The 22,489-nt window shown below is 42.1% G+C and overlaps 1 protein-coding gene across 1 annotated transcript; it reads right to left on the bottom strand.

Moving 5' to 3' along the window:
• Positions 1-66: 66 nt before the first annotated feature.
• bdh2 (3-hydroxybutyrate dehydrogenase, type 2) lies at positions 67-21,789 on the bottom strand. The gene is made up of 10 exons (XM_061830373.1): positions 21,721-21,789; positions 15,468-15,565; positions 14,502-14,580; positions 11,576-11,672; positions 6,811-6,919; positions 6,440-6,500; positions 6,183-6,296; positions 3,533-3,591; positions 3,342-3,434; positions 67-629 (listed from the first exon to the last, which is right to left on the bottom strand). The coding sequence occupies exons 2-10, from the start codon at positions 15,537-15,539 to the stop codon at positions 576-578; spliced, it is 738 nt and encodes a 245-aa protein (XP_061686357.1). The 5' UTR covers positions 15,540-15,565; positions 21,721-21,789; the 3' UTR covers positions 67-575.
• Positions 21,790-22,489: the final 700 nt, after the last annotated feature.

Here is a 22,489-nt window from a genome sequence, read left to right on the forward strand (position 1 = left end):
TATTTATTATATTAGTAATCACTTTGGCATTCAATTGTGTACACATTGTATTTATTATCCTAGTAATGGAGTTGTGATTAATTGGTTTATTTCTAATTTGACAGTTCACAGGTATTTCCTCTCACAAAATATCAATCATCTTAGGTAATAACAATGGAGCAACCTAACAGTACCATCTATAACAGTGGTTCCCAAAGTGGGGTCCCAGACCCCCAAGGGGTGAAAAACGTTTTCCCAGGGGGTCCACGACACAATGTCCTAGACAGAGTAATAATAAAATGTTTTTCTGAAGAAAATAACAAAAAAAATGCTTTTCTTCTATTTCGCTATGTCTCACATCCTATTTATCCTATTTTGAGTCCAGCCTAGATGAGTGATTAAGGCAGCGCCACGCCCCAGCCCTATGGTGCCGGTAGCTTAGCGGAGAGAGATAGTTGTGTCCAGCACTACATTATTGGCAAAAGTTGAGGTTGGGGGTCCGGGAGCTTTTTGAACGACTCACTGGGGGTCCGGGCCCAGGTTGACTTTGGGAACCACTGATCTATAACTAATTAGACAGCCTTGCTTAATGCTCTTTAAAGCCTCCAACCTCCATCGATGATTTGCTCCGTGCCAGTCACGTAGGCTGACTGTGGAGGAGCACACACACACACACACACACACACACACACACATTAGGGGACTTCAACCATGATAGGTACACATGCATCATTATATAAACTCCAATAAATAAAATAATGAATATTTTCCCCATTTAATTACTTGTATGATTCAGACTGATGTGGGGTCTTCAGCAATTGACACCTTAGGTTTTGCTGTTTCTGTAAGCATACCATGCCCTAGCCCATGGTTCACCAATTGATAGTGGAGAATATGGAAAAAATCTTAGCTTGAAAAAAAGTTTTTCTGTCTCAGAATGCAGTTCAGCACTAGTTTAAGATTTATAGCTGTCACACTATCGAGTGGTATCCCTGGCTAATGTTGTACCTGAATGAACAAAATTCATGAACTTAATTTGGGCAAATATGAACCGACTTGGTTCATTTCTGCTTGATGAACGTTGAGAACGTGCTCATTCTGGCATCAAAGCAGTTTTTAAACTAAAGTTAATTTTCAATTAAGAGTGTCAAGTTTTTTTAGCGAATTTCAGGACAAATTATGTCCGAACATTTTCTACGAGCCTTAAAATTTTGGAAGATTAACTTTGTATCTAGCAACCAATTCATTGCAGTAGTAATTTATGTTCACGTGTTTTCAGGGACACTCTGTAGATGGGAGAGAATGTGTTCTTTGTTAGGACAGTTAGTTTCTTTTTAAACTTGGTTTTGCATTCATATATACAGTATTAGATATGATGGCGACGCAGAGTAAATGTCTTTTGCGGAGCTAATCAATGATTGGTGATTTATGACAAAGCATAAAATTCTCATGATCAGTCGATACCAATCTCACACCACTTGCTGTGGTTGTCATTTGATTTTGTAGCTGTCCTGAAAAACATTGCCAGTTAAGTGCATTTCACTCAAGACAATATATACAAATTGAAATTCCACCACTAAAAAGGCCCCCCCAAAAAATAAATAAATAAATTGAGGGACTAATGTTAATTCATTACCGTATATCATAACAACCCCGATATTCAATGTCAATCTACTAATAAAGGGTTCAAATGGATTTCAGTGAAGAAAACGTATTTGAACACCCTGCTATAAGAACAAAGCCGATGTTCAGAGGTGTGGAAACTATAGAGGAATAAAGATGATGTGTCACACAATGAAGATATGGGAAAGCGTAGTGGAGGCTCAGGACAGAAGTATCTGCAAGCAACAGTATGGTTTCATGCCTTCAGTGAAGAAAATAAGTATTTGAAAACCCGCTATATTGCAAGTTCTCCCACTTAGAAATCATGAATGTGTCTGAAATTTTCATCATAGGTGAATGTCCACTGTGAGAGAGATAATTAAATAGAAAAATCCAGAAGTCACAATTTATGATTTTTCTGACCCTCAAAGACCATTTAGTCCACCTTTAAAAGTCAACCTCCACTCCATGGATTATCCTGAATCAGATGCACCTGTGTGAGGTCGTTAGCTGCATAAAGACACCTGTCCACCCCATACAATCAGGAATCACTTATGGAGCCATCATTAGAAAATAGAAGAAGCTAAGTATGACGGTCAATCTCAATCGCAGTGGAGCCCTATGCAAGATATCACCGCGTGTGGTCTCAGTGATCCTTAGAAAGGTGAGGAATCAGCCCAGGACTACACGACAGGATTTGGTCAATGACCTGAAAAGAGCTGGGACCACCGTTTCCTAGGTCACTGTTGGTAATACACTAAAACGTCATGGTTTGAAAACATGCATGGCACGGAATTTACCCCAGCTTAAACCAGCACATGTCAAGGCCCATGTTAAATTTACCAATGACCATTTGTATGATACAAAGGAGAAAGTTTTGTGGTCAGATGAGACCAAAATGGAAGTTTTTGGTCATAATTCCACACACCGTGTTTGGAGGAAGACGAATGATGAGTTCAATCCCAAGAACACCATCCCTACTGTGAAGCATGGAGGTGGTAGCATCATGGTTTGGGGGTGTTTTTCTGCACTATATTAAGGAGAGGATGACCGCGGCCATGTATTGTGAGATTTTGTGGAACAACCTCTTTCCCTCAGTCAGAGCATTGAAAATGGGTCGTGGCTGGGTCTTTCAATATGACAATGACCTGAAGTACACAGCCAGGAAAACCAAGGAGTGGCTCCGTAAGAAGCATATCAAGGTTCTGGTGTGGTCTAGCCAGTCTTCAGAGCTAAACCCAATAGAAAATTTTTAGAGGGAGCTGAAACTCTGTTTCTCAGCGACACCCCAGAAACCTGACTAATCTACAGAAGATCTGTGTGGAGCAGTGGGCCAAAATCCGTCCTGCAGAGTGTGCAAACCTGGTCAACTACAGGAAACGTTTGAACTCTGTAATTGCAAACAAACGCTACTGTACCAAACATTAACAATGGTTTTTTTCGGGTGTTCAAATACTTATTTGCAGCTGTATCACACAAATAAATTGTTAAAAAAAATAATCATAATACATTGCGATTTCTGGATTTTTCTTTTTAGATTATCTCTCTCACAGTGGACATGCACCTATGATGAAAATTACAGACCCCTCCATGATTTCTAAATGGGAGAACTTGTAATATAGCAGGGTGTTCAAATACTTGTTTTCTTCACTGTATGTGTTTTGGGCCATGCCTTACATTTCTGTATTTTCTTTAAAAATGAGATTTTTACTAAGTGGTATGTGAAGTCCCAAGTCTGCAAATATCCATAACATACTCACCTCATCTGAGGCCAGGTACACACAGAGGTATGCCACCTCTTCAGCTGTGCACATCCTGCCTGTTTTCTGCCTCGCCATGAAATCCGCATAAGCCTGTACAGAGGGGTTCAAGAGTAGACAGTAGTATGAATCCAATTCAGAACTTCAGAACAATATGATAATAATCATCAGAATAATATATCGACCAGTACCTTTTCTGGGTCAAGTTGCGCTTGGATCCTACCCCTCAGTGATGGAGTGTCAACAGTACCTATGGAAAAAAATAGTTCACAGAGCTTCAAAAAGCACATTTTCTTCCTGATTCTCATTTGCATGTTCCCTACTGAAGAAAGTGTATGTAGACAAGCCGTGAAACTCTTATTCATACAACCTATACAGTGTTAAAGATACAATACAACAACACTGATAATGAGGCTGGGAGATATCTCGATGATTTTGATTTGATGGATATTTTATTCATGCTCGATATTTAAAAAGGGGATCCTCAATTTTATTTTGTAGAATTTTTGCTGCTGCGCGACACTTCTGCCAACACATCAAAGATTGTCACAACTGGCAAGCCATAAATAGTCCCAAAAAACGACGTATAATTTGGAAAGACCCATACTTGGGAAAGCATGTATAAAAGATGTTACAACAAAGACAGGCATATCGATGTAAAATCACCTGAATATTAATCACGGTAAGAGTGCAACGCATATATAACGTGAAAGAGAGCCACAACTCCTTGCCATTTAGCAGCTACGAGCTAGTATGATTGCATGAGCGATCACCCAACGTGTTTGACATTGGGCTGGCCATCGCCGTGAGCGAAGTGTACCAGACTGTTGGGTATGCAGTATGGCATTCTGAAAAATGGGTCTTTTATTTTATTTTTTTTAATCCGCTTTATTAACTAATCACCGCATTTTATTTAACCCGCAAGACGTGTCTTTATTTTTCTTGCTTTTCCGGCAGACCAGGCATGTTAAAGTGCATAGGTGCCACCTAATGTTTAAGTGATGACCAGAATCAAAATCAGAATCAGCTTTATTTGGCCAAGTGTGTAAAAAACACCCAAGGATTTTTTCTCCGGCAGACGGTGCTGCCCTGGTACGAAATACAGAATAAAGAGCAACAAAGCAGCAAGAACAAAGAATATTTCTATTTATAGGAACTATTCCTATAACCACCTACATACAACAAAGCCAAACCCTAAGAAAAACATTCAAATAACAACTCTTGAATCAATTATTTATTCATGATCCCAATTATTTTGTATAATTGAAAAATTATTTTCATCCTATTACATAATACAATATATGTACTGCTGAGGCAACACAGTGGCTCAGCTGTAAAGTGTTGCCCTCACAGTTCTGAGGTCCAGGGGTCGATCCCGGCCCCACCTGTGGGGAGTGTTGGAGGACGCTTTTTTTTCTCCCCGCGTGTTCGTTTAATTTCGGGTAGTGAGAATGTTGGTTATCCAAATACAGGCTGGAGATGATGAACAATTTCTTCAAAGCTTTTACTTACAGAATATTCTGGGCACAAATGAGTGACAGACAATGGCTGTAGCAGATCAGAAGTCCAAAGATACAGAGGACTTACAGCATTCCCCTACAATCAGCAGGGTCCGCATCACAAACGTATGAAAGGAAAATAAAGAGCATCACAAGAGAACCGCATCATAAAATAAGAGCATCACAAACTATCTTCATGATAATGACTAAACTGGTAATAACTGGCACATTCCTATGCCCTGGTCTCTCCAGTAAGGTTAACTGATGATTTGGCATGTGTGAGCAAAAGATATGCATCAATAAAGAGATACACATCCATAATACACTTCAGGAGTTTGCATGTTCACCCTGTGCCTGCGTGGGTTTTCTGCGGGCACTACGGTTTCCTAGCACATTCCAAACACATGCAACATTAATTGCCCCAAGGTGTGATTGTGAGTGCGGAAGTTTGTCTCGATGTGCCCTGCGATTGGCTGCCGACCAGTTCAAGGTGTCCTGTACCCTGCCTCATGCCTGTTGACAGCTGGGATAGGCTCCAGCACTCCCGTAACCCTCATGAGGATAAGCGGCTCAGAAAATGGATGGAGGAAATGGATATACTGTCATAATGGTCCCACAGTAATGTTGTTCACATAATGTACAAAACATGGAAATTCAGACAAATTGTTTTGGAAGTGAATTTCTATAGGTTGGCAGCTCTGCAGTAATAGCCATATATGATTAATTTTAATAATACCTAATAATTAATAAAAAATTCTTCCAATGTTTCAGTGTTGGGTTTCTCATTTTTATTTATTTATTTATTTTGGTTTAGGTCAAGAATTTTCAGTTCAGTGGATCCCAAATTTTGAGATCATTATATTTTGAAATGCATTAGGGAAAAGTAATTTATTTCATTGTGATGTTTATAAACGTGGGATCCAGCACTCCTGTGACCCTTGTGAGGATAAGCAGCTCAGATAATGGATGTTTATAATTGTTAAATAAATCAATTTGGTCTCGTCCAGTTTAATAGACTTGTAAACTTTCATATCGAGTCATACTGAATATCAAAATTGAGGCGAAAATTGTCAAATTTAGGTCATGTTAGCCAGCAGTAACTTATAAACATTTACTGGTATAAACTTCATTGACCATTTGAATGGCGTCACAATACCCTAGGAAAAGTAACAGGAGACTGACTTTTCTGGGGCCTCCACTTCCTGAGAAGGGTTGCGTCAGGAAGGGCATCCGGCGTAAAAATTGTGCCAAACATATGTGCGTTCATCTGAGATGACACGCTGTGGTGACCCCGAAAGCGACAAACTAAAAGAAGCTTACTTACTGCATGTTCTTGACTTACCAGGACAAACACAATTGCAGCGAATGCCTTGCTCAATGAAATCAGCAGCTATAGATTTGGTGAGGCCAATCACGGCTGCCTTGGAGGTGCTATAAACACACCTTTTCACCACACCTGTGTCAAGGAAACATATGTCACACACGCACGCCCGCAAAGCCGTTATCTGGTATAAGAGGATTAACATGGTCATACAACAGTGCCTTGATGTCCCTTTAAGTAAGCGTTTGTTACACAAGTGGATCCAAAGGCTACTTTACCTTTTATGCTTGATGCAACAGATGCCATGTTAATGATGTTTCCAGACTTTTTTGCCAACATCTGCAATGACAAAATGAACTGGTATGGTGGAATTAATCTATTGTATAATATAGTATAACAGAAATTAAACTGTTGGGTTCAGTTTATGTACATTTTATTTGGTATCAAAAGCAGATATCAAACGTTATCAGTTAGGTCAACTTAATTCGTGATTGGGCAGTTGCTGCCCACCCTGACAGGTTCGGAGTAAAACAGCTTTTCTCAGCCTACAAACGGTGACAACTAAATGAATAAGCATATGTCAGTCAATTTACAGCTGCTGGAACAGGGTCAAGTGGATAAGGCATTTAGTGAGAAGGGCAAGTGTCACCTTGGGCAGGAAAGCTCTGCACATAAGGTACATGCTCCGGATGTTCACATCCATGGTAAAATCCCAGTCGGCCTCTTCACAGTCCAAGATGGTGCCATGGTGCACAAATCTGTATTATGAAAAAAAAAAAAAAAAAAAAAAAAAAAAATCAAAATACAGTTATCATAGCTGGGTTTGCTTGCTTCCAATGAGTTTGATCCAGATACACAAGAAGTTCGCATCAAATAAAATTCCATTCGGATTTACACGGGTGAAGTATTCCTCTTGCCAAACAGATCAAAATCTATTTATTTGTAATGTAAACAGTAAATTGGCATGGTGTCTGCCCTGTGTGTGTGTACGTTCTGTCTGGATGTAAATCTGCAGTGACGTCATTTACACCCCTGAAAATGTGGCGCTTTCCTGTCCTTGGTAGTCTGTGCTGTAGAGCCAGTTCATTGCGTATTGTTTACTGCAGAGATGCCCAGACTTTTTTACCTCAAGATCTACTTCTCAAGCATCCAGCCACTTACGATCGACGGGGGGGGGGGGACATTTTTTTTTTGTTTGTTTGTTTTTTGATAGAATGATCAATGATGAAATAGAATGACCAAGTCACAAAGATCTACCCACTACAAAAATGCAAAACATATTTATTTTAAAGTATATTGAGGATTCCTTAAGTGTAAATGTATGTTTGTGTGCCCTGCATAACCGCAGGAGCCAATATTACACAACATAATTGACTTTAAATTTTTTTTTAACTATCTGAGTTCACATTGATGATCACAAAACACCATACGAATGAAAATGCACACCTAGGCTGTGTCACTCACATCAATGGATTCGTCCAACTGCAGTGAGAAACATTCACAATGTCTGATGTCCTTCCACACATCAGCCATGGCTTCATAATGCCGTTTAACTGTATTCTTTTACAGCTGCAAAGATTTTATTGAAGATAATATTTCCGACTTATTTTTAAAAGTTTGGAACAATGAGTCAGCTATGCCTCTTTTACCATCTCTCCGTCTCGGAAGGACTTCTTGTTATCAACGATGATGTGACGAACCCGGAACAATGTTTCAGTGGCGGCTTTTGCTGTTGAACTACAGTGAAGAAAATAAATATTTCAACACCCTGCTACATTGCAAGTTCCCCCACTTAGAAATCATGGAGGAGTCTGAAATTTTCATCGTAGGTGCATGTCCACTGTGAGAGAGATAATCTAAAAAGAAAAATCCAGAAATCACAATGTATGATTTTTTTTAACGATATATTTGTGTGATACACCTGCAAATAAGTATTTGCACCTGTCTACCAGTTAGAATTCTGACCCTCAAAGACCTGTTAGTGCGCCTTTAAAGGTCCACCTCCACTCCATGTATTATTATGAATAAGATGCACCTGTCGTTAGCTGCATAAAGACACCTGTACACTCCATACAATCAAGTAAGACTCAAACTTTTTACATGGCCAAGACCAAAGAGCTGTCCAAAGACACGAGAGACAAAATTGAAGAACTCCACAGGGCTACGGAGAAATTGCCAAGCAGCTTGGTGAAAAAAGATCCACTGTTGGAGCAATCATTAGAAAATGGAAGAAGCTAAGCATGACTGTCACTCTTAATCAGAGTGGAACCCCATGCAATATATCGCCTCGTGGGATCTCAATGATCCTTGGAAAGGTGAGAAATCAGCCCAGGACTACATGACAGGACTTGGTCAATGACCTGAAAAGAGGTAGGACCACCGTTTCCAAGGTCATTGTTGGTAATAAACTAAGACGGCATGGTTTGAAATCATGCATGGCACGGAAGGTTCCCCTGCTTAAACCAGCATGTCAAGGCCCGTCTTAAGTTTGCCAATGACCATTTGGATGATACAGAGGAGACCAAAATGGAACTTATTATCCTTAGTATCCTGTATTATCCTGAATCAGATGCACCTGTGTGAGGTTGTTCGCTGCAAAAAGACATCTAAACACCCCATACAATCAGTAAGACTCAAACTTGTAACATGGCCAAGACCAAAGAGCTGTCCAAAGAAACCAGAGACAAAATTGTACAACTCCACACGGCTGGAAAAGGCTACGAAGAAATTGCCAAGCAGCTTGGTGAAAAAAGGTCCACTTTTGGAGCAATCATTAGAAAATGGAAGACGCTAAGCATGACTGTCAATCTCAATCGGAGTGGAGACCATGCAAATTACCTCGTGGGGTCTCAATGATCCTTAGAAAGGTGAGGAATCAGCCCAGAACTACATGACAGGACTTAGTCAATGACCTGAAAAGAGCTGGAACCACTGTTTCCAAGGGGACTGTTGGTAATACACTAAGACGTCATGGTTTGAAATCACGGATGGCACGGAAGGTTTCCCTGCTTAAACCAGCACATGTCAAGGCCCAGTTTAAGATTGCCAATGACCATTTGAATGATACAAAGGAGTCATGGGAGAAGGTTTAGTGGTCAGATGAGACCAAAATGGAACTTTTTGGTCATAAATCCACTAACCGTGTTTGGAGGAAGACGAATGATGAGCTCCATACCGAGAAGACCATCCCTACTGTGAAGCATGGGGGTGGTCGCATCATGCCTTGGGGGTGTTTTTCTGCACATGGGACAGGACGACTGCACTGAATTAAGGAGACGATGACCGCGGCCATGCATTGTGAGATTTTGGGGAACTACCTCTTTCCCTCAGTCAAAGCATTGAGGATAGGTCGAGGCTGGGTCTTTCAACATGACAATGACTCGAAGCACACAACCAGAAAAAACAAGGAGTGGCTCCGTATGAAGCATATCAAGGTTATGGCGTGGCCTAGCCAGTCTCCAGACCTAAACCCAATAGAAAATCTTTGGAGGGAGCTGAAACTCTGTGTTTCTCAGTGACCTGTCTGATCTAGAGAATATCTGTGTGGAGGAGTTGGCCAAAATCCCTCCTGCAGTGTGTGCAAACCTGGTGAACAACTACATGAAACGTTTGACCTCTGTAATTGCAAACAAAGGCAACTGTACCTCATATTAACATTGGTTTTCTCAGGTGTTCAAATTCTTATTTGCAGCTGTACCACACAAATAAATCGTTCAAAAAAAAAAAAAAAATCATACATTGTGATTTCTCGCTTTTTCTTTTTAGATTATCTCTCTCAAAGCGGACATGGACCCACGATGAAAATTTCAGACCCCTCCATGATTTCTAAGTGGGAGAACTTGCAATATAGCAGGGTATTCAAATACTTATTTTCTTCACTGTATATTGTGTGAAAAGCGACTGCTGTGCAGCCAATGTGAATTTTAGTTTGTTCACTTTTCTCATTCTCAGCTTGCTTTTCAGCGGAATGTCGGTGTCGTCTTTTCCATGAATAGTTCGAAAAAAATCTACATTCCACTTCACTGGCAGATGAGGCAAACGCACTTCGAAAATGACATCGTTAAAAACTTGTCCGCCTCCCATTCTGTATGAAAGTGATACGTTTTTGTGTTTTTTACTGCAGCATCCATATTCATGTTTAAGATTTCTTAAGCGATAGGGGGGAACTCACTGATAGCATGTTTTCCTGTACTGTCATTCTGTCTTTTTTTTTCTAACTACGCCGTCGTGATCAACTGGATAGAGGAAGTGTGAGCATCTGAATGTTCCAGTGAGCACGGTTGGGTCTACAGTATAATATGTAAGCGGAAAGCCAAACATAGCACCATAACTTTGCCTCAATCAGGTGCTCCTCACAAGATTTCTGACAGAGGAGTGAAAACAATAAGCAAAAGAGATGTCCATATCATTTTAAGAAAACATTTTTGGAAAAGAAATTGAACATTGTAGGACTGTTAAAATATATTTCGAACATTTTCTAAGTACATTTGGGATTAACTGCATTACAGAGTGACAGACTGAATCAATAGTAACATCGAAGTACAGTAGTGCACGTTTTGTATCAACTATTTCTGATGAAATTATGCAAAATTATCTATTGTGGCAATAATAAAGGTTATCTTGTAAATATTCAACATACAAATACACTTTTTTCAAACGATGTGTGCAATGACATTTATTTTGGGTCTTGGTCCTTGTGTGGCTGTGTACTTTTAGTGTTTTATATTTAATCCAGACACTGCTGCCCGAAGTTGTCTACTCTGTTTGAAAACACAGATGTGTCCAGATTTATGTCACAGTTGTACTCTATCACTTTATGTTGGTATTTTGTGACTACATGTGATGATATTGCAGTTAGCATTGCTTCATTGTGTTCTGTTCTTTTATTTACTCCTCAACCTCCCTTTGTGATGATAGTTGTCAGAAGTCTAATTTATTTACTGCCATGGAGGCAATGATGAGTGAATTATGTCGAGATTACACCAGATGTCAAGCAAATCTTCACGTCACGTAGGAGCGCCTCAGCATCGTGTTTCTCCTTAAGACAGCTGCAGCTCGGGAGGTTGGGCAACTATTCCATGTTGACGCACCATTTTTATTTTGGTTTTTACATCATAGTGATTTCATCATACTCACATGTGAATTTTGTACTGGCCAGAGTCAGAAGCATTTTTGTGGCCTGACATAGCACCGTACTGGCTGTTAATGTTGCACACTTGATTATTATTTTTTTAAAGACCTGGAACAAGCAGTTTTATGGGTATGACGAGTCAGGGCTCATTAATTTCTGCAACAAATTACAGATGATCTGTGACATTTGACATGTCTGCAATCGTTCATATTCATCTTTGTTAATGAGTCTTCGGTCCTGCTGGGAAACTTTGTGTTAGTGTTTATGGAGAAAGTTAATGTACCCTGCAACATTTAACAGGACATCTATGTGGTCATGTTCCTTAGCTAGGGCATCCACTTGGTCCTTCTTGGTCACATCTACCACCTTGGTCCTAATTCCTGTTGAGGAAGAGAAAAGGTAGAATGATGACTGAGCTTTTTTAAGTTGTTTGAAATGATCTGTATATTCATATAAACAGAGCTGCCAACCAACTGAAATTGATTTCCAGAACAGTGCATCCATATGTGTATCTAAATTGTCATATTTTCACAATTTCACAGAGAACTAGGATAAAAGTGACTCTGCATATTGTACAATAACACAACATAATCATGACTATAAACAATCAATGGTCCTTTATGGGGACACAAGCACGAATCTGTACGCAGCTCCCAAGCCTGGATAAATACACAGCATTGCGTCAAGAAGGACATCAGGCTTAAAACTTTGCCAAACAAGTATCACCATTGATCTGAAGAATCCCATACCCGATCGGTCCGGTCCAGGCCTGGGTTAACAACGTCCGCCCCCACTAACGTTAACCTGCAGGGCGTATTAAATTAAGGAAATTAAGATAATGTGGGTTGAAGATGAGGAAGAGAAGAAAAATGTATTCTTCGGCGCAAGGAGAAGAGGAAATCTCAAAGCCTACAACTGAGTGTAGGGACTTTGAATTTTGGGACTATGACAGGAAAAAGTCAGAAGTTGTTTGACATGATGATTAGGAGAAAGGTTGCTATATTGTGGATCCAAGAGAGCAGGTCGAACGGTAGTAAGGCTAGAAGTTTAGGAGCAGGGTTTAAAATATTTTAGCATGGAATAGATAAGAAGAGAAATGGATTTGGGATTATTTTAAATGATGAGCTAGCGAAGAATATCTTGGAGGTGAAAAGCGTATCAGATCAAGTGATGAGACTGAAATTTGAAATTGAGGGTGTTATGAATAATGTGATTAGTGGCTATGCCCCACGGGTAGGGGCCGAGATGTGAAAGAGAAGGAACTGGAACTGGTAGGAACTAAATGAAGTGGTTCTGAGAATCCCAGACACAGAGAAATGGGTGATTGGTGCAGATTGTAGTGGACATGTTGATGAAGTGGCAATGAAGAAGTGATGGCTAAGTGCGACATCCAGGAAATGAACTGTGAGGGACAAATGATGGTAGACTTGGTAAAAAGGCTAGAGATGACAGTAGTGAACACTTTTTGTTTTTGTCACATTGACACTAAAATTTTCACACCACAGCAAACAGAAAAGCATAACAAGTAAATAATAAAACAAATAGAAGACTCACAAAATAAAAAATTAAGAACAAAACGTGCAATTTAAATGGCATTTACCTTCTATCAGCACGTTTTGGGCCACGACTGGCATTAAGAGTGTCGCAAAGCATGCTGGGAGGAAGAAAATTGCATATAAAATGCATGTTGTGTGTATATTATTTCGTGAGTCATTCTTTTCTTTTATTTGCTAGTTATGCTACTCTGTTTGGTGTGGTAATTTTACTTTCAATGTGACATCATGAGTGTACACAGAAGGAGTGCTCAATGCGTCGATCGTGATTGACTGGTCAATTGCGAGACGGCGTGCCCCCCCCCCCAAAAAAAAGATGTCACCCAATGTTCCCTCTAAACTGCGCGCGTGTGCAATTGTGCATCGCTGATGCAGTCTCTTTGCAGATATTTTGCGTTGGGCGCAAAAAAAAAAAAAAAAAACAATGCAAATTCAAAGTATAACATACAGCTATTACAGCTATTCACTTTGTGGGATTTTGCGATGTGATTCAATGAGTGAGGGATGACTGGTTGTTACATCCAATGGCACAATGCACTTACGTACTGTAAAAAATGAAAAGACCAAGCCACTTGTTTCTTTGAGGCAGCGCACGGAACTTTCTCCGACAACGACTGCTGCTTCGTCACACTCTCTTTTCCTAGTTTAGCCTACACCGCCCCCCCCCGCTCTTAAAGACGTACACTCATAATTACAAATGTTACAGTACTTATGCAGTCCATCAATGTTTTTTAATGACAGCGTCCACCACCGCTGCTTTAGTTAGCAACACAGTCTGGGAAACGTAGAGCAAAGACGAGCTAGAAATGCTGCTTATGTTTACTTTCGATATTAATGGAGAAAGTTAAAAAAAAAATGCTGTTGTTTTAAGATGCAATGACTGTTGGAGTATTTGAATAATTGTAGAAAAAGTGGTTAAACTGGACGACATTTTCTCTTTTCTGAGTGGGAAAGGTCTGGTCTGAAGCCAAAGTAGAAAGTGCAGGATGAGATGGTGTGTAATTTTGAAATTCCACCGAGCCTGATCCAGGATGAAAGCACAGACAATACAGTGCACAGAAATACAAAAATCCAATTCTGTATTTTAAATACAGGAGGTAACATTACATTAACCTTAAAGTGGTTTGGGAGCATCATCATCACCAACCCACCCCTGTTAGTCATAACGTGCTTACACCAGGAGTGTGTGGGCTTCTTCTGTTTACAGAATTTCAATTGTTCCTCTGCCTTGTGAGTGCCATCCTTTGGTAGCTTCCATAAACACTAAAACACTTGTTGGCATGTGTGATAAAACTCTAATTGTTAAAGTGTACTGTGTTGGACAAGTCACAAAACAACATTTGCAAATGTTGTAACTCATGCGCAGAAAAAGGAACACCACATTGGAAGGCATCATCTCCAATGTGGCTCCTCATCTATTAAGAAGAGAATTTAAGACCTTAATGATCATGAAAATACGTGGAAATAATTAAAAAATATAGACCAAATTTGTTTTCATATTCATGGGAATATGCAGGGCCATAAACGGTCAACCGCAAATGGGCAAGGGTACACTGGAAACATACATACAAGCACATAGTACGTGTAATATACATCATTGCAATATAGCACTTTACCAGCAGGTGGTGGTATGAGACCTTTCTGAACAGTGGCTACCTTCAATATTATCCAGTTCCTTGAGCTTCTCCTCATTAATATCAGTTGCAGTGACACGAGCCCCCTCCTTTGCAAAGGCCTGCCAATTTAAAACACAAATCAGTTAAAATAGTTGTGCAAAGGAGAAATATTAATAATCCCCAAACTTTAACTTGACTATATTTTTGCAGGTGACAGGAATCTTTCAATGAGCGTGTCTCAACTGGCGTTTAGGAATAATACCAATGAAGAGGTGTGACATTAAAATTCCATTATTGGGTCTCTAGTCAGAGGACTTCAATTTCTAAACCTAATACCTCAACCCACAATCCTGCTCCTGCCAGGTTGTAGTTGCTGGATAATGTCCTCAGACCTTGTATCAAAGCATCTTTCAAAGACTAAATTGAAATGGTCAACAGATCCGTCACATTACCAAGCAACTTTTGGGTTTTGAATCAAATAGTCTAAGACTGTGTGGATGCACGCACTCTTAAACCCTTCACACTGTACAAAATATTGCAATACTCACCCACATATTGTACACAAGGGTATTGCTTTAGGTGAAAGAAAACTGACCAAGACCGCACAATCCCATATATTTACTATCAATGATATTTCCTTACAGCAATGCTATGCATGCAATAAAACAGATGTCATCAACTAAAATGGTTGTTGTTGAATGATAATGGCTGTGTAATGTTGCGAAATGAATACCACTTGCAGTTTTGTTTCAAAACTCAGTCAAAAAACTAAAAAAATAAAAAAACCTACTGCTGTGGGACAGACATTTTATTACTCAAAATAATATATACAATATGCCACAATACAGTAATGGGACATCATTAACATTTGTCGTTTGCATACAAATGCAATATGTGAGTCAATTCTTGAAACTTCATTGACTGGCATACAGCAGCCGATTAAATAAACATTTTGCGCTGATAATGTGGAATATATCAGTGGGAAATACTTATTAAATCTCATTACTATTGCAGCAGCACGTCCAATCCCCTGTGCAGCAGCTGACAACACAATCACTTTCCCGTCTAAGCGGCCCATGGCGCACTGCTAAGATGGAGCAGCTCCTGTAAGAAAACAAGAAATAAAAATACTTCAGGTCAGTTGTTTTCATAAAGGCGCTATCTATAGCTGCTAAATATTTTTTGTGATTCTACCATAGAGTGCTACCAGCCAAAGGGGAAAAGTCTGGAGATGACAAGAGAACCAAGGATGGAACATCCTGTGGCATGAAAGCACAATAGTACAGTACCGCATGGCTAAAATGACAATAAGTCAAGATCATTAGTAAAACAAAAAAGGAATACAATGTTCCCATACCGTTGTTGTGAGTGAAAAACAAAGCTATGGGTCATTGATGGCGCTCTTTCTTTTCTGCGCAAGAATATCCTTTTAAACAGAGATACCACCCTGAATTACATTTAAGAACTGCCACCGGGGGACCTACTGGCCGCCCCCGATATTTAGGGCGGCCGATCGTACTAAACCCCACCGCCGGACAAGCGCTCCTGAGCTCTGTGTGGTTCGCTGAAGATCAGTCAATCTCCTCCATGTCCAAGTGTCCTGTACAGTACTACGCGTACGTACACGTACAGCGTGTTTAAAACAACATCCCAACTTGATTGGAATTGGGTTTGTCAATGAGCGGATGATGTGATTGATTTATTTTTGCAATTGTATGACAGTTAGAAATCCATCAATCCCATTTTCTACGCCGGTTATCTTCAGTAGGGTCGTTGAAATCTAGCCCAGCTGGCTGACTGAGGCAAGAGGCAGGGTATAGTCTGTGCTGGTTGCTGGCCAATTGCAGGGCATACATATTGTAAACAAACAATCATTCCCGCTCACATTCACACCTATGGTCAATTTACAGTCTTCAATAAATCTACTGTGCATGTTTTTGGAATGTGGGAGGGAATCAGTTTATCTGAAGGAAGCAAAGTTTCTCCTTTGCTGCTTGCCATACTTACCCAAACGAGGGAACACTGTATTACTTAAAATACTAGCATGTGTAAAGTAAATTGAAATTTTATGAAGCATAGAAGGGATTATTGAAATTACTATTGACTCATGGAAAACAATTTTAAAGTCAACTACATTTACAGAATGGATCTTGTCATGTTTGGAGGTTTTAATGGAATTCCCAAAACTGTGTGAGGATCCCCATATCAAAATATTTGCTGCTATTAATAAATACATTTTTTTAAAAAGTAGATCGTAGTTATCAGCTGGCCAAGTGGAATGCAGCTTCGGTGATCGCTGAGGCAAAAAACACGGGCGTGGGAGGAGTTCGGTGAGGCCATGGAGAACGACTTCAGGACTGCTTCGAGGACATTCTGGTCCACCGTCCGGCGTCTCAGAAGGGGGAAGCAGTGCACAGTCAACACTCTGTATAGTGGGGACGGGGCGCTGCTGACCTCAACTCGGGATGTTGTGAGTCGGTGAGGAAAATACTTCGAAGACCTCCCCAATTCCACCAACACGTGGAATCTGAGTCTGGGTGCTCAGAGGCGGACTCTTCGATCTCTGGGGTTGAGGTCACTGAGGTGGTTATAAAGCTCCTTGGTGGCAGGGCCCCGGGGGTGGATGAGATTCGCCCGGAGTTCCTAAAGGCTCTGGATGTTGTGGGGCTGTCCTGGTTGACACGCCCCTGCAACATCGCGTGGACATCAGGAACAGTGCCTCTGGATTGGCAGACTGGGGCGGTGGTCCCCCTTTTGAAGAAGGGTGACCTGAGAGTGTGTTCCAGCTATAGAGGGATCACACTCCTCAGCCACCTAAGTAAGGTCTACTCAGGGGTACTGGAGAGGAGGGTCTGTCGGCAAGTCGAGTCTCTGATTCAGGAGGAGCATTGCGGCTTTCGTCGTGGCTGTGGAACAGTGGACCACCTTTACACCCCAGGCAGGATCCTCGACGGTGCATGGGAGTTCGCCCAACCAGTCTACATGTGTTTTGTGGAGTTGGAGAAGGCATTCGACCGTGTCCCTCGGGGAGTCCTACGGGGGGTTCTTCGGGAGTATGGGGTACCGAACCCCCTGATTCGATACCTGTACGACCACTGTCAGAGTTTGGTCCGCATTGCTGGCAATAAGTTGGACTCGTTTCCGGTGAGAGTTGGACTCCACCAAGGCTGCCCTGTCACCGATTTTGTTCATAACTTTTATGGACAGAATTTCTAGGCACAGCCGAGGCATAGTGGGTGTCCGGTTTGGTGGCCTCAGCATCACATCTCTGCTCATTGCAGATGGTGTGGCTCTGTTGGCTTCATAAAGCTGTAATCTCCAGCTCTCACTGGAACGATTCGCAGCAGAGTGTGAAGTGGCTGAAATGAGAATCAGCACCTCCAAATCCGAGACTATGGTCCTCAGTCGGAAAAGGGTGGTGTGCCCTCTCCAGGTCGGTGATGAGATCCTTCCCCAAGTGGATGAGTTAAAGTATCTTGGGGTCTTGTTCACAAGTGAGGGAAGAATGGAGCGCAAGATCAACAGACAGATTGGTGCAGTGTCTGCAGGGATGCGGACTTTCTACCGGTCCGTTGTGGTAGAGAGGGAGCTATGTCGAAAGGCAAAGCTCTCAATTTACCAGTCGATCTATGTTTCTACCCTCACGTATGGGCTTGAGCTACGGGTCGTGATCCTGGATACAAGCGGCCAAAATGAGTTTCCTCCGCAGGGTGTCCGGCCTCTCCCTTAGAGATAGGGTGAGAAGCTCGGTTTTCTGGGAGGGGCTCAGTGTTGAGCCGCTATTCCTCCGCATTGAGAGGAGCCAGAAGGGGTGTCTGGGGCATCGGATTCAGATGCCACCTGGACGCCTCCCTGGTGAGGTGTTCCGGGCATGTCCCACCAGAAAGAGACCCCGAGGACAACCCAGGACACGCTGGTGAGACTATGTCTATCAGCTGACTTGGGAACGCCTCAGGATCCCTCCGGAAGAGCTGGAAGAAGTGGCTGGGGAAAGGGAATCTGCGCTGAAGTTACTTCCCCTGCGACCCGACCAGGAAAAGCAGTAGATAAATGGATGGATGGATGGATGGATGGATGGATGGATGGATGGATGGTCTATATAGCATGTGATTAATTTGGTGTTGCTGTATCTTGGAGACCTTTGTGTCACTGTTGTCATTCCATAAGAATTAGTCACAACTGCATCCCTCAAAGCAAAGATCCCCACTACTTCTTTAAAGTGTCACTGACATCCCTATATACATTGTAAAATGGATAATGTTAGGAAAATTACATATAATATTCACTTTGATGCTTGTACAAAAAAAAAAAAATGAGCAGAGAGCATGTCAGTTGCGGAAGTCTCACTCGACATCCAAGTGGTAGCCATATTGCCTGCAACGTCTTTTGTAGATGTCACACTAGGACAGATGCCATTGATTTCGGATTTTTACGACACCCCTTCTGAAACAGAAGCTCTTTTCGAAGAAGAGAACATCTCACAATCGAGTGTCGTGTCATTTCTCGCCATATTTAGATGATATGCGAATCACTTCGAACTAACAACAGACTCCCCGACAGTATGCATGACAGTATGTAGCGTACTCAGGAGGACCCATGCCGGGTGAAACACCGGTGGCCGGTGCGGGGGGGAGCTCATGCCGCACACAGACAAACCACCGTTCTGCCCGATCCACCTCACCGGCGGCAACAAACAGCGCAAGCAATGACGAACAGCACCACCTGCAGCTGCGTACATCGACACATTTAGAACCCTTGACTTATATTATGAAGTTATTATGATACGGAGCTTTTGTTACTTTTGAGAGGATTACGTCATCCCCCCAACTATTATTTTTTTAATAGGTCTATACACACCTACGTGTCATTTGGAACCCACGAAGCTGCCATCCTTTGCACCTGTACTATTATTTTTTCATGACAAACCAGGTGTTTTGGAAACGTGTGAAGAGTGAATCCATCCTCCCGAGTGTTTGAGCAATATCCAGCAATACAACGAGATGGCTTTTTGGCTAACACACAGGAAAAAACAGCTTACGCGCCAGTAAAACAGGTATAAATGTACGAAACTGCCAGTGTGGGCTTCTAGAAAAAAAACGTCACTTCCAGCTTTTGCTCCAAAACGAATGCCTTGAGAGGATTTTCATGGTGGGAGATACAAAAATTCATATAAGACATCATGACGTGTGGTGAAAAAAAACAAATGGGTCCATTCCGGCTGCCTTTTTCTTTAATTAAAAACATACTAAAAATCGTGCAATACAGGTCGGTAGAACTTTAGTTACTTAGACATTCAGCATTATACTTTTCCACGTTGCAATCAACATAATCCAAGACCGAATAAAAATAATAAAATAAATAGATAAATAAAAAAAACGGAAATGTGCAAAATTAGTTTAAGAATTTCCTACGTGCCAGTAATTAAATAAATAAATAATTTGTAAGGCAACCGCAAATTTAGTTGTGTTTACTGATTTGTGCAGTTGTAGCGGCGGAGAAAAGTAGTCGGAGGCGGAGTGTCGGACACAGGAACAAAACTTGTTTTGTGGGCAGACATCAAAACACTACTCGCATAACGGTGGGAACTCTGTGAACCTTCACTCCGGAAGAGCAACAACAAAAACAGTCCGTGCGGAACCCCGCAACCCAACTGGAGGTCCCGCGGGTGAATTATGTAAACACCACACAAGTCCCCCCAGAATTCACCCATAGTCAAAATCCGCGTGCCGTGGAGGGATACGACCCGACCCCGGCGGGTGTGCACTGTAGGGGCTGAGGGGGGCGGGGCCGCACTGTCCATTGAGTCATGGGACAAGGGCCCAGGTGGGGTCAAGGGCACCCTGGCAGGCGCAGGGGCACAGGGCAAAGGGGGATGACCCCGGCACGGGGGGAGGGCCAACCCCAAAGGCTGGGCAATGTCCAGGTGCGCGGTTTTGACCCTGTCCACGGAAAAGTCTCGGGTCTGCCGCCAATGTCCATGAGCAGGCTCTTATCACCGTGCTTCAGGACCCTGAACGGCCAGTTGTATTGGGGGGCGCAGAGGTCCACGGTGGGCGTCATGACGAACAAACACAAAATCCGCAGAGCGCAGGTGACGGGGCAGCCGGGCAGCTGGGGTGCCATGTTGCGACGTGGGAACCGGCGCGAACCCTTTTGCGGCCCCCAGCAGGGAGGATCGTTGCCTGGCTGGGGACCAGTGTGCTGTGGCGTCCGGGATGAATTCGCCGGGGACCCGCAGTGGCTGGCCGTAGACGAGGAGAGGGGAACGGCTTCGGGCCAGCGGGTCCACCATATTGAGCAAGTAGGTAAAACCGTGCGAGGGAGGAAGCGGACCTACCCAGTCGACGTTGACGTGGTCAAACCTCCTCTCGATCACGTCGGGGTCACCAGTGTAGCGCAGTGTAGAAAAGGAGTCGGAGGCGGAGTATCGGACATCGGAACAAAACTTGTTTTATTACTAGACATCAAAACACTACACGCATAACGGCGGGAACTCTGTGAACCTTCACTCCGGAAGAGCAACAAAAAAAAACAGTCCATGCGGAACCCCGCACCCCAACTTCAGGTTCCGCCGGTGAATTATGTAAACACCACACAGTTCATGTATACCTGTTGGTTTGCTAAAGTTAGCATCACCTAATTAATACATTTAGTGAATCAGGCCTGAAGCATCCATCGTGCGGGTTTAATCTGTGCGCCAGATTTTGATGTTTATGATACTCAGTATCAGCATTCAAACATATGCGCGTATGAAGAAAAAGGACATGCAATACGGTACACTTAATGTATCTTACAATAAGTAGTCACACCCAGTGAGTCAGAATTGACTCAAACAACACATACTGGAATTGTGCAGAAACAGTTCTCACTCATATTCAGGGGTCCATATGCACGTCTGGATTGTAGTCTAGTGTACTTCGCTTTTAAATCGGTGCAAATAAAACTAACGTCCTGACTCAAGAACACAAAGTGCAAAGTACAAATCGAAGGACAGTCTGTATTGGATGGCAATAAAATTGCATATACTGCAGTGCCACTTCAGCTATTATTTCTTCTTCGTTTTTAAAATCAGTTAAATTTTCATAAAACCAATGTAAAAGATAGAATGGTTCTTCATCTTAAAGGTAATGTCCATGTGGCAGTTTGTTACTTGCGACAAGAACATAGAGAACGTGTTAACTAGTATATATTTAAAAACAAGCTCAGCATAAGTGCTGAAATCAGGCAAAAACTTGGAAAGTTCGGTGGTGAACACTCACCTCGTTGGCGGAACGACCAGCAACGATGCAGCTGCACTGCGTCACGTGATCTACTCACAGACCTAAAAAAAAAAAAAAATGGATAGCGCATACACTTCGAGCGATTGGTTGAAGCCAGTTTCCGCCATCTTGGTACTCCCAAAACGCGTGGAGGACATGGTTTACAGGTTGCATTCTTTCTCAAAGTTTGGCATATAGAATTAAAACTGGTCGTGTGAGCTTGACATTTTTTCCATTTCTGGTAACATGAAGGATTTTTAATTCGATTTGGTAAGTCAAAAAAGGCTAAGTGCAAAGGAAAGCCATAGAACGCCATGACTACCAAATAACCTTGCATAACTTTTCCCAAAATACGCTGTGAAGCACGATCATCTTAGCATAACTTTTTAAGTCAAGCAGAAAAATTGGTGGAAATAAGGACTCGCAATATGAAAATACATGCTTGTGGTGGTCAAGATAATTCACCTACGGGACCTCGAGTTAGGTTACGAGGTTCCGCACGGACGTTATTGTTGGTTACACCTCTGGTGTTAGTTTGTTAGAGAGTTCCCGCCGTAACGGGTTCACTCTGTTGTCTGCATTGAAAACGAGGTTTGCTCCTGTCTTCAACACTCCTCCTCCGACTCCTTTTCTTCGGCGGTACACTGGTGACCCCAACGTCAGTCCCGGCGTTTCTGAGACTGAACCGAACATGGCAACCGCCATCCTCAAATTGCAGGAGTTTTGGGAGACGTCCGCGACAGGATCTCTGATGACACCGCACACTATT

Source organism: Syngnathoides biaculeatus, chromosome 9 (genome assembly GCF_019802595.1).
Source record: "Syngnathoides biaculeatus isolate LvHL_M chromosome 9, ASM1980259v1, whole genome shotgun sequence".
Classification (NCBI taxonomy): domain Eukaryota; kingdom Metazoa; phylum Chordata; class Actinopteri; order Syngnathiformes; family Syngnathidae; genus Syngnathoides; species Syngnathoides biaculeatus.

Bases quoted from the DNA above. Each gene is read 5' to 3' on its own strand.
- bdh2 (XM_061830373.1), bottom strand. From the start codon at position 15,539: ATGGGCCGCTTAGACGGGAAAGTGATTGTGTTGTCAGCTGCTGCACAG. The intron at 6,920-11,575 runs GTACATTAACTT...TTCATAATACAG, and splicing joins GTCCTGTTAAATGTTGCAGG to ATTTGTGCACCATGGCACCA. The intron at 630-3,341 runs GTGAGTATGTTA...GCTCCTCCACAG, and splicing joins TGTACCTGGCCTCAGATGAG to TCAGCCTACGTGACTGGCAC.